Source organism: Nyctibius grandis, chromosome 5 (genome assembly GCF_013368605.1).
Source record: "Nyctibius grandis isolate bNycGra1 chromosome 5, bNycGra1.pri, whole genome shotgun sequence".
Taxonomy (NCBI): Eukaryota; Metazoa; Chordata; class Aves; order Nyctibiiformes; family Nyctibiidae; genus Nyctibius; species Nyctibius grandis.
In genome coordinates this window covers 55,102,374-55,115,177 of record NC_090662.1, presented here as the reverse complement: position 1 = coordinate 55,115,177, position 12,804 = coordinate 55,102,374, and the positions used below count along the sequence as shown (strand labels likewise).

Sequence of the window (12,804 nt, the reverse complement as noted above, 5' to 3'; positions counted from 1 at the left end):
GTTTCTGTTTTCTTTTCCAAACTTAATTCACTCCTTAGTATCCCTGGCTACAGCCTCAGTGATCACTTTTCCAGAAGAAGATGTATCTATGAAGTTACAGCTATTACTCTGTGTGAGTTCTCATTTTCTGCATTGTCCATAGCACTCTCTTGAGCTATGGTGGTCACAAAAAATATATAGGTAAATCTGTAGTTCAGAAATCTAAACTCAAAGGAGAGTCTGTTGTTATATTTCATCCTAACTAGAAAGGTTAAGCAAGGAAAGAAATTCTTGTATCAGACCATTTCAGCATATTTCATGGAATCTTTTTGTTATTCATTATATCATCTTTCTTTTATCTTGAGTTTAATATTCTCACTTTAGATTAATAAATTTAGAAGTAGAAAATCTACACAGCTTTACAAAGTCATAAGGAGACCAATAAGAGTCCCATATAGACTGTGAAGTGTTCAAATCAAAAGTTCAAGATAAAGCACAACTTCAAAATAAATCTGAAACTAGTGAGATCAAAAGCTGTCAAGATAGACATTTCATTTCTGTTTTCTAATATCAACTGTTGTAGGAGACACACAAGCTTACTGTAAACAAAAGAAAGGAAAGTGGAGGAAAAAAGTGGGTTTTTTTCTAGTTTATCAGGTTTTTTTTATGGTGCAGCTTCTTTTGCACAATAACATTTACCCCTACTGGCTCAATGGATCTGTGACAAGGCAAGTGAAAGAAAATGATTAATACTGAAAAAGAAAAAAAGAAGTCATTGATGAACATGTAATTTTAATTAAAATGAGAAATTACTATTCATTAAATAGTTTACAGATTCACCTCTTTTTTTCAGAAATGGACTTCAGTCCCAATCCAAATTAGGGCAAATTTATGAAGGCAGCTCTGACTGACAGAAATTAGAAGGCAAGATCACTGATGTTTTCAGTATTTTAGCGCGATAAACAACAGATCCTACATATCATGACAAAACCTGAATAATTCTACTAGTATGCTTTCCACAGACAAGTCACAGATTTGCACATATTAGGTCTCCACTTGAAAAATGGTGATAATGGTACTTGCCTCTCCCTTGAGAGGTCAGCCACAAAATTTAAAATTTAGGAAGTGGTAAACAGTTGAGGAGAATATGTTTTCTATTTCTGTTTTTTAGCAATAACAAGAATATTTTCTGAACCAAATAATCTGTAATTGATGCCAGAGAAATAAATATTTATGTCTAGCATAAAATTTTCTAGCTCTTTCAGATTTTTTTTACCTGTAAATTTGTAACAGTCAGGAGAGATTTTGAGGAGTCAAATTTCTGTAAGGCCTGTAAAATGGACAAAACCAAAAATAAGTGATGTATTACAGTATGAATATAAAACAAGTGAATTAGCAGAGCAGTGGACAAGTGTAGTGTATTTACAACTATACTTTGAGGGCTCTGAAAATATCAAAAACTTCTTGGCTTCTATGGGCTTTACATTTCTGAATCATAACCCGAGACCCAGACCTATCCCTACACCTCCTATGCCATTCACCACTATTCTTCAATGTGAAGCAAGGGGAGAAAAAGGCAGAGATAAAAAAAACAACAAAAATCCTCTTCCAAATTCTAGGAGCTCTATAAACATCAATCATCAATTGCCTTTATGTTCGTTACATTTCTGAATCCCAAACCTAACTCCAAACTTCACACATTCCTCCTCTGCTATTCACTAGAGCACAGATCTGTGAATGGAATGAAAACAAGAACTACAGGTCAAGATGAACTCAAGACCTCAGCCTTCTTGAGGGCTCTAAAAAAAACTATTTCTTTGCTTATATCTGCTTCAGTTTTCTGAACCCTAACCCTAATTCTAGTACTTGCTGAAAAACACTTTACCTTTTCAGCAGGAGACAAATCAGTCTGCTGAGGTGAAGGAAAAGGCAAAGATCATTTCGAGCCTTCATCATAACTGAGAGCTGTACACACAACTGTCAGTTGGGTTGTATGTGGTTTTTATTAACTCTTTTATTAGTTCTATACTCCAGCTGTAGCCCTCTGTCATCTCTGTCATTCCATGGAATATGGGTCCTTCTTATTCTGGGAGCTGTGCAAAAGTCCAGCAAGCACTTAGTTTCTACATGCATCACACTCTAATCAGAGACCTAATGCTGAACCTCCTCTGCTGTTCACCCACTCACCTGTGAACCAAGTTAGAAAAAGACAGATGACAATCAACTAGACCTCAGCCTAACTCTGTGAGCTCTACAGACAATATACAAATTAAGGAAAGGACTTAAAGATGTATTTTAACCTCATTGCCATCAGTAAGGATTAAATGCTTTCCTTACTGTAGCCATGAACAGGGAGGCTTTGCAGAATCAGCTCTAGTGAGGCTGCTCATAACTCTTGACGGCTCAACCTAGTGAGAACATAATGCATCTTGTGCTCTAAGGAAAACCACTAGATTTCAGTTTCTTATTGTCCCATGCAGCTAGTATGCAAGTGTCATTGGCAAGTTAAAAAGGTCATGTTTTTTGATAAGTATTTTAATTCTACTTTTTATTAAGTGTATGTTTCATTTAAAACCTAGTAGCACTGCAACTTGTCCATATTTCTGTTTTTAAAGGTAAACATTTGACATCCTATCATAAAGTTAATTGTAATCTCTTCCCTTATTAATTAGCTTAAATATTTGATTTGTTGGCTACTGCCAAAAAAGATACTGCTGCTTTGTGCTGGTTCTAGCCATTGTGAGGCTGCAGGGTAAAGCTGATCAGGCCATGGATCAGTTGGAAACTCCCTCTCAGGGTTTGGGGAGGTGGGAGGGGGGTAATTTCCCTTTCAAATCAACTCATTAAACTCAATTTACTCTGCAGTGACCGTTTCACTGTCTACAACCAAGGCTAAGGGAAGCAAATGTGAAGTCATGGAGGTGGGTTATGAATTCCCCTTTCAACACCAGCATGTGATTATCACCAGATTAGAAACATCATCCTACTGCATGTATAGAGCGTGGCTGTACAATCAAGTTAAATCCATGCTGCTGTCAAGAGGGGTGTCCCTACTTTCCCACTAGTCTTCTACCACATGTTGGGTTCAGCTCCCTAGTGCTGGCACACATACTTTGTCATGGGGTGATACCTACCCAAAAGCACCACTCAGATAAGTGAGACCTTGATTAGATCCATCCAGAAATAACTCATTAGTTTATTTTGGTATGTGCTTGGAAAACAAGGAAAGGCTACATAATTGTTATGGGGGAGGCTTGCCCGATAGCTTTGGGCTGTATCTGCCTGCACAGGTATGTTCACAGGTAAGACAGAGAAGCCTAGTTCAACTGTTAACAGCTTCATAACCTTGTAGCACATTGGTGATTAAGGTGAGATCACCTTGGCTTTAGATATGGAGAAAAGCAAAGAGACTGGGTGATGTGACTGGGGGGACCTTATAGCAGCCTTCCAGTACCTGAAAGGGGCCTACAGGAAAGCGGGAGAGGGACTTTTTATAAGGGCATGGAGTGATAGGATGAGGGGGAATGGTTTTAAACTGAAAGAGGGTAAATTTGGATTAGCTCTTAGGAAGAAATTCTCTACTGTGAGGGTGGTGAGACACTGGAACAGGTTGCCCAGAGACAGTGTGGATGTCCCCTCCCTGGCAGTGTTCAAGGCCAGGTTGGATGGGGCTTCGAGCAACCTGGTCTAGTGGAAAGTTGTCCCTGCCTGTGGCAGGGGGTTGGAACTAGATGGACTTTAAGGTCCCTTCCAACCCAAACCATTCTATGATTCTATGATTCTATGACTGTCAAGGCTCTGAGGGCACCAATAGTTCTTACTGCACAGCACCTCCTGTGGTTCTTCTGACCCTGCCCATGGCCCAGGACCCCGTGTCAGCCACCCACGGCCATCAGTCGCTGCCCCAGCGAGGCCGCAGCAAGGCCGGTCTCCAGCTCCCCACAGCCCTGCCCTGCCACAGGCCCCCTGAGCCAGGCCCACCCATGGGCTCCCATCCCAGCCCAGCTTCAGCCAGACCCCAGGGCCCTGTGCAGCCATCCTGGGGCTGTGTCTGAGCCCAGTTCTCCTCACCAGCTCGGATCCTGACCCCCAGCTGAGGCTGATGTCCCGGCCCAGCCTCAGCCTGTCCCCGGCCCCACAGAAGTGCCCCATGCCCGGGGCTGGGGGCTGCCGTGTCTGCACCCTGGCTGCCCTGCTCCTGGCTGGGGCAGTGGAAATTTTGCCATTAATGGGGCAAGAACTCTATCCATATTTTTTATGTCTACATATGAAATCACACATTATTTTTTCAACAGGATTATCTGCATTACTCACTGTATAAAACAGCACACACGTTTCAAAATTTATTTTTGTTCCTGCTGTTCAGTGAGAGAAATTAGTGCCATTCAATGCCTACTATTTGACTTGCCTATTGAGAGAAATTTAGGAATTTCTTAGGAATGTGTAATAACTTGCAGACGTGGAATATGTGCAGTTTCATGAAGAGAACTGTGTGTTATAGTTCAATGTTATTCTTTACTGGTGTTTACCTTCATTTGTTCAATTTTTCTGTATCCTGCAGGTATTTTCCATGGAATTCTCTCTCCACAATTAAGCAAAGACAGTTCATGAAAGGCCTCCATAAAAAATCCTATATCTGTAAGTACTTTAATCTGTGAAAAAATAACAGAGCCTTTGATTTAAATAATTTTCAGTTATTCTTTTTCCTCAAAATAAAATGTATTCAAAGGTAATTTTCAAGTAGATTTGACTACTGGAATAGTACATTGATGGAGAATGTTCTTCAATGGAAAGAAATCTTTTACATTTTTTACAAAAGAAGTGAAATCTCAAAGATGGGTCTTTCACTTTTAAAAACAAAAATGAAAAAAACCTCAAAAACATATTCCTCAAAAACTTGCTCCTGACAAAGGAAAAGAACTTAATTCATCTGGCTAGAGTTTTGAGTGTCAGTCCAAGATCAGCCCCTTACTAAAATCTATTTCACAGATTTTACTCAGTCTCGTGGTACTCAGCTACTCTCCCTAACCCGTATCAGCATTTCCTCAAAATACCTAAAACCATAATACTTCGACTCTTACTACAAGTTAGATTCCTTTAAAAAAAAAAAATAAAACAAACAAGGGTTTAAAAAAAAAAAACAAAACAAAACCAACAAGGGAACATTAGTGAAATGACAAAAGTCTGTTCCCAGAAGTCTGACAACCTGGTTCCACCATGACACTGATAAAAAAAAAACCAACACAAATTAACATTATAAACAAAAAAATTATTTATGTTTTGCACTTAAGGAAACGTTTAATAGAATGGTGGAACAACATAAAAAATACCAAGTAAATGTTTAGATCTAAGAGGGAAAATCTTATGAACGTATCTTTAAGGAGAATGCTTGTTAAATGGAGAGTAGAAAGAAATGATGGAAGTACTTAACAGTCTCTGTAGGACATTAACAGTAAAACCGTGTAAATAACTCGACATCCTACTAAAACTGAGAATATAAATAATAATTGTATTTAGAAAGTAGTCCTATTCTACAATCTGTTGTGCTAAGAAACACTAAGCAACAGCTGAACTTCAAAGCATTACTTTTCATAGTAATGATATATGAAGAAATATTAAATTGACTAAATTTAATAAAGAAATGAAATGTTGATTTGAAATACAATGTGCTGTGATAAAAAGAAAAGTTCTTTGATTACCTTTAAGATTCTTCCTTCAATACATTTAGCTGGGTCCTTACAAATCTCAGAAACAAAGTATTGGTATAATGTGAACAAAGGTAAAATCTGTAGGAAAATATTAGGTCATCTAGTTATAAATGTCATAAAAGGTACAATTATAGAAATGTACATTGCAATTATATATCACAAATATATAGATAATACAGGCATACTGCTTTCAGTGCCACATACCACCACTACTTCTCTTAAGCTCTATGAAGGATGAATGTGTTAAAAAGTGCTTCAGCTGGCTAAAGCTAACCCCTTACACTATCTTATATGTGATTCACAATGTAGAAAGTAAAGTTTCCTCAAATTATCCTCTGTGTTCAAGGTGGGTTTTTATGTTGGTATAACGGATTTTTAAAACTGTCTGCATTTTGATGCCATAATTTTTTCAGTATAAGTAACAGAATAATAGAACTCTGTGAGCTTTATAAATAAATACAATTAAGTCCTGCAATTGTCTAATTGAAATGATACCAAATAAACTGGATGGTGATGAGGCTTATTGACAAATTCATTTGCATTCATTTCAAATTGAAAGTTTTTGTAGGGGCAACTAACAAAAAACATTTTAAAACTGAGTTCTAGTAAAGTATACAAACACTATATTTATTATTACATAGTATTTCAGAAAAAGCAGATTCTTTCCTAACAAATGTATTTGTTTATTGAAAATGAAGGAACTTCCAAAATTTAATTACTGTTCAGCTTTTACATTTTTCTTCATTTGAAAATCTCCCTGAGCTTCAAAAATGCTAACAGCATTGTTACTTTCTTGTCAAACGCACTTTTAGTTTTTCGTAAAGTAGCTTAATAATTCTGAATTTGGATTACAAATGCTTGAGGCAAATGTTTTAATTGTACCCATGCAGTTTCCAACTGATATTTGAAGTAGTTCAACAAAATTAGTCTTTGAAGTCTTATTTTTAATAAAACTTGAATCTTGATGTATTTTAAGTGTCAAATCAGCTTAGTGCCCACCATCCAAAACATTCCCATACATTAAGAATTCAGTGGAAATGAAACTCTCATCCTGCCAAGACTGCAATTGCTTTGACCATGATCTATGACCTGGATCTATATTCTTCTAATACAAGTGCAGAAAGAATCAAAAATGTGCATGGCCATGTGAAGCGAGCAGTCAAATTAAGTGTCCCTGCCTCCAGGTAACTGTCTGCTCCTTGATCTCACTTGATCTCCCATAGTGAGGGCAGTTAGACAAAGCTTAATAACAAAGTGAGCTCCAGTAAAGCAGGATGGGAAGAAGCAACAATGGGAGATAAGACAGACGCTTAGCCTGAAGTTCCAGAAGAAATCAATCCAACGAATGGCTTGCTGACAAAAAAGGGGTAACATCTTGCTGCCTCCTCCTCTCTAACTCCTCTTCGATCACTACCCTCTAACCATTTCTTACTCTCCTGCCACCAGCCACATGATCTTTTCCCCTCCCTTGCACTGGCTCTTCCACTTGCAGGACCTTTCTATAAGTGGACTCAACTCATTAAAGCAGGAGAAAACTATCTACATTTTTCTGTTGGGGAGTTTTCTGTCACACTGAGAGTTGATGTATAGAGGTATACAATAATTGCCTGACATGAAAATCCATTAGAGCACACAGGACTGAACAGGAACAGAAGTAGAATTGCACCTTTTTCAGCACTAGTAAGCAATTCAATCTATTTATTCCAATGGACAGCACTGCACCTTTGAAAGAAGTTGGATTAAAGTGAAGTGGTCAGTCATTAAATGGAGGAAATAAATAAATAATTCCACCCCATATAGAGGAATAAGAGAATGTGAGAAGGAGAAAGGCAGAAGGGACTTTTATTTACTGAATGTGAAAGTAAAATTATTGAAAGCATTCTGGACATACTGCTTTTAAAATAATTCTCAGTACAGTGTATTTCAAACTGTATATAATAGGAAATGTTCTCTCAAATGTCTAAGCTAAGTGGACCATGTATTGTCATCTTCCTGCATGAACAAGTATCCTGTATATTCTAAAAACTGTAGGCAGTAAGCTATACCTTGCCTCTGTCTCAGCATCACAGAATCTAACCATACTGGTATTTTGCTAGAGCTTCTGAGGTACCTGATAAGTACTCCCACACAACAAAATAAGACTTGATGTCTTAAAATTAATCTCCAGAGTATAAAAATAATACTTACTATTAAATTTTGTTTTGCGCAATGTAGTTCAAACATAAGGAAATTCAGACTTGCAACTACAATAGAGATATCAGCTCTGTAGCGATCAGAGAACAAGTCGATGCCAGGAATAAGCATATTTGTTTCATATTGTGCAAAGTCACAGTCAGATGTCGGATGTGGAAGAGAAGCTCTAAACAAGGTCTGAAAGTAATAATAATGAACTACTTGTGAAAAGATGTATAGGCATTATTGAAACACTATAAAACTCCAACCCTTGAGACTCATAAATTACTTCATAAATGAAACTCAGTCAATGTCTTAAGTATCCAGTTGTTTCCAGACAAAGCCATGAAAAAACCTTTTAAGAAAAAATGCTTTAAGTGTTAACTTAGAGGAAAAAAAAAGGCTATAAATAGTCTAAGGACAGTATTTCATAGAACAAGCAAAAGAGAAAAACTAATTTAGGTGTAGAAAAATAATAATGAAAGATTCCTTAGCAAGTATGGCCCAGGTAATGAAAAATCTTCCTAAAGAGCCAATGGCATTTCTCTCAGATTCCAAGTCAAAGCATCCCAAATAAATCTCTGGAAGCACAGGAAAAAAAATAATAAATCACTAGGGGTTCTCACAAAGACTTCTTAGATAATTCTTAGGATAAGCCTCTGATCAGCAGACAGAAAGAACTGAATAATTTATTCAAACATCTACATAATTAACAAAAATGCATAGGAAAAATCCGTTGAGATGATTCAGGGGATGTATTCAAACATTTCTTTACCAGTCCAAAGACGCTTCATGGAAAATATCTTCCATCAGAAGACAAATCTTTTTATTTTCCCCACAAGCTAAGCAAGCTAGTTTGATTTTACTTAGCCTTAAGTCCTTGCCCCACCATCACCTCAGCCATCATTTCTGGGAGAGTTTCTGACTTTAAGGCCAGTTAAAAGCTAGTTCCACTCTAGTTCCTCCTTTAACGAGGTCAGCTAGTGCAGCTTAAGTCATATAACTTAAAGCTGATGTGAACTTTCAGGAAGTAACTTAAATGTTCCTCCTTTAAAAAGGGAGGAGTGCTAACATTGTCTCTGATGTTGGATATTCCTTCCCAATTGTGTTTATCTTCTTGTAATTAGCAATGATATGCTAGAGAACTATGCATTTACATACTCTGATCTGAGATATTAACATGCCTAAAGAGAGATGGAATTTAAATAAGGTTAAATAAGGTTATAAAAACTTTCCAAATCAAAGAACAAATTATGGTCTTGAACTTCGCAAGATACAGTGACAGTAATTGATTATATTTTTCAAGACACTCACCCTGCAAACTGCTCCTATCCCAATTAATATCAGACCCACTTCAGGCAGGTCACAATTATTTCTACCATTATACAACTGGAACAAATGCTTACTCCTATTTCTGTCAAAAGGAGGAATCAAAATTGCTCTGCTTTGTACCACCAGCAATTACAGTGCTAGAAGCTAGTCAAAATTCTCCTTTACCTTTGTTTCTTCAACGTGTTCTCCCTTTGCAGAACTTAACGAGGTTTTAAATGTGGCCCAGCACAGGTCACACAGTCACTACCATGGCTGGCACAAGACGTTAGAAAGTGGCATTGGTTTGTTTTGAAAAAAGCCAGCTAAATTCCTGATGCTGCACTGGGATGAGTAAGCATTGATCCCAGTGGAACATGACTGGCAGAATACTTGCAGTTCTTTTTCCTATATCATTTTTGTTACTGGCATCTTAAAACTTCCTTTTAAATGTAAACTGAAACCCTTTTTTCCTCTATAGTTGGTTTCTCAAAGTTTGCAAACTTAATTTTAATGATCTTATTTTCTTTGTAAATGAAACAATCATTTTTACTATCCTCTATTTTTAGAGCAAACTTCTTATAGACCTGAGATTTTAGTATTACAAACCAATATCTTTCAATGCTAAAAAAGATACAAACATTTTTTTTTCTAAAGAGTCTGTTCTCCCAGTTGAAAATTTATGGCAATCTGTGAAGATTCTGTACCTATCTGACAGAGAGCACTCTGCTATCATTGATGCCATCCAGCTCTTCCTGAGCAGAACAGTTCAAGAGAAGAAAAACATATTTGACTGCAAATATTTTAGCCATCTTCACTTTTCAGTATTTCATTATTTCTCTGAGACACTTGTCCCTTATTGAAGTGATAATTTTTAGGCTATAATACAGGAATAATGTTAAAAAGCAGAGAATAAAAACATCTAATCTAATGTGCATAAATTGACAACTACCTCTGATCTCCAGTTTTGTTTTACAATCAAAATGAAAAGAGAAATATTTTAATAGAGGGTTATTGAGATTTAAATTTTAGAAGCAATTTGTCAACTTCATGAATTCTAACTGAAATTATATTCTTACCTTAAAAAGTATAGCAGAAAAATAACAGTATTTAGTTCTTAATCTCATCTTTGATGTTGTTATATACCTAAAGTACAATAAATAATAAGGAATATGAATGTGCCCATTAATATAAATTATTCAAACTCTTTTTTTTTTTATCTAGTATAATAATGATACTAACACAATCTAGATGCTTTCCATATTGGAAAACACCTGCCTGTTCTGTAGATAGGTGCTCAGCCATGCCATGCAAAGAAAGAAGCATTTGACCAAAGACATACCTAGACAAAGGGAGTTGTGTAGATTCTCTGTAAAGTTAAAGGAGAGAAACAGGCAATCTAAGTGCAAAATTCATCTCATACAAAGCTAGAAAGATAAAGCAGGTAAAGCAACTCACACTTTAAAGTATATTTCTTTTCATAAAGGAAGCCTAAGATAACTAGCACATGTGGACTTTCACATGGTAGATGTCTAGCTAGATTAAATGAAGCCCACACAGTACCTCATCAGAGCTTTAAACCATCCTGGTAGAAGGGTACTCCTCTGATCTGCAATACTAGAAATCTTTAATACAATATTAGAATCCTTTAATCTGCGTTTTACAGCCTGAGACTAAGTTGCTCTAGAAAGAGCAACTCAAGGGAAAGATGTTTAACAGCCCAAGTCAGGTCTGAATAGAAAATATCTGCCTGAGGGAGAAGCTAAGAGGATAGCTTCCACCAGATCCCTGCCAGGATTTGGAATGGACTTACTAGCAGTAAAGGGATAGTATACAGTGCAGCAAATACGTGCCACAAGCACCTGTAAAAGCAGCTGGGGATCGGGTCTTGCCTAATTGGACCTGAGACTGCACTACAGCTCAGAATTAGAAAAGCTGTGGTTTAGAATCAACTTAAACTCACTCCTTTTCCTCTTGGGTGCTAATTCTGAATGTGACAATGCTGTTTCATCCTGAAATACCCATGCTAATACTTTCAAAGCTTCCTTGGTTTACAGATACTTTACAGTGCTACTAATATGACCTGCTTCTCAGGTAAGACAGTTTACTCAGATGAAGCTTTGCCCTTTCGTGGGTATAATGCTTCCAAGGTCATATAGAGCTGGATTAGATATTTCTAAATTTTATATCTTGTACATTTTTATATCGTACAATACATTGAGGAGCAGCTCAGAATTACATCCATAGTGTTTTACCAGCAGTCAAGGAGTACTGGACGGAAATATTTATTGATGGTAGGCTTTAATACAGTAATTCAAATTTCATTTAGTTGTAATTCACCAGAAAATGCGTACTTTAGGCAGTAAGTCTACCCTCAAGATACATTAATATTTAATATGTGCAATGACTTGGGAGATGTGATATTTCAATTGAAAATCAATATGACTGTAAAATCCTTGCGCTTATGACTTTTTATCATTTTGATTTATTTCAATGATCTCTCCATATAATATACAGCTGCAATTACAATCAGAGATGAGCATTCAAGAAAAGGGAACAAATAATATTCTCCAAAAGAGCAACTTCCTGAAAGTAAAAAATCCTCTGCTTTTGATGAGTCTTTTTTATAGCAACTTGTTAATGTTTTTAAATTAATTTCAAGTTGTCTTCTGTCCTGTACAAGCAATTTGTTTAAAATATGAAAGAAATACATATATAGTTAAAATACTTACTGAGCTATCTTAGCCACTAAAACTGCTGCAAGTAAACATCCCCAAACTCCAGCCTGAGAAAGAAATTTCTGACTAATATCAGTCAATCTTCCAACTGCGAAGCAGTCTATAGCATTTTTTGGAAAACATAACTCTTGCCAGTTGTTAAGAGCATCAGCAATGTTGAGTGTTTCATCAAGGGCTTGACACCAATATTTAAAAGCAGCTCTGTAACACATAAAAAAAGTTCTCATCATATTGCTGACATTTTCCAAAGTGTAAGATAAGACTCGGTTCAATTTACCTTTATTGCCTGAGATATCACTAATTTTGATTAAGTCAAAAACTGAAATAGAGTTTCTACAATGCAAAAAGATACCATTCCTGGTCAAGAGACTTATTGGGACTTACACTAAAATTAAATTGTCAACAATAGATATTACTTCTTAAAAACACATAGAGATGCTTAATTAATTTGCTTAATTGCAATTAGCTAGCTAAGAAAAATAAACAATTTCTAGGAAAAAAGTGCCTCAAAATATAGCTAATAGTGAGTTAGATGGAATAAGTTATGTGGACTTGAGGACAACACAAGAACTTACAAGGTAGTTGAAGGGTGTATGAATGCCAATTTAAAAAAATGAAACAATGCTCTTTTTAAATCCAATAACTATGTACCTTTTGTTTCCAGCATAAAAGTGAAGATTTCCAAGTTCATGTAGAGCCTGAACCTTGAGGTCTCTCTGGTTGTTTATTTCAAGGATTCCTGTTATTTATTTTTTAATCAATTAGAAAAAATATTGTCACATCATTAAATCAGTTGCTGAATCTTGAACAAATTTTGCATGGGAAGCAGACATGCATTCACATGTAATTCAATGCATGAATATTGTTTGAAAGATTTATTAGGCTTGTATATTTTACCT

General features: G+C 36.2%; 1 protein-coding gene across 1 annotated transcript in view; it reads right to left on the bottom strand.

Moving 5' to 3' along the window:
• The window catches only part of CFAP54 (cilia and flagella associated protein 54), a 123,303-nt gene that overhangs the window by 37,131 nt on the left and 73,368 nt on the right, over positions 1 to 12,804 (bottom strand). Inside the window, 7 exon segments of the mRNA XM_068401872.1 lie at positions 1,256 to 1,309; positions 4,509 to 4,631; positions 5,679 to 5,765; positions 7,875 to 8,057; positions 10,247 to 10,313; positions 11,900 to 12,106; positions 12,557 to 12,644. Coding sequence (XP_068257973.1) covers positions 1,256 to 1,309; positions 4,509 to 4,631; positions 5,679 to 5,765; positions 7,875 to 8,057; positions 10,247 to 10,313; positions 11,900 to 12,106; positions 12,557 to 12,644 — 809 coding nt within the window.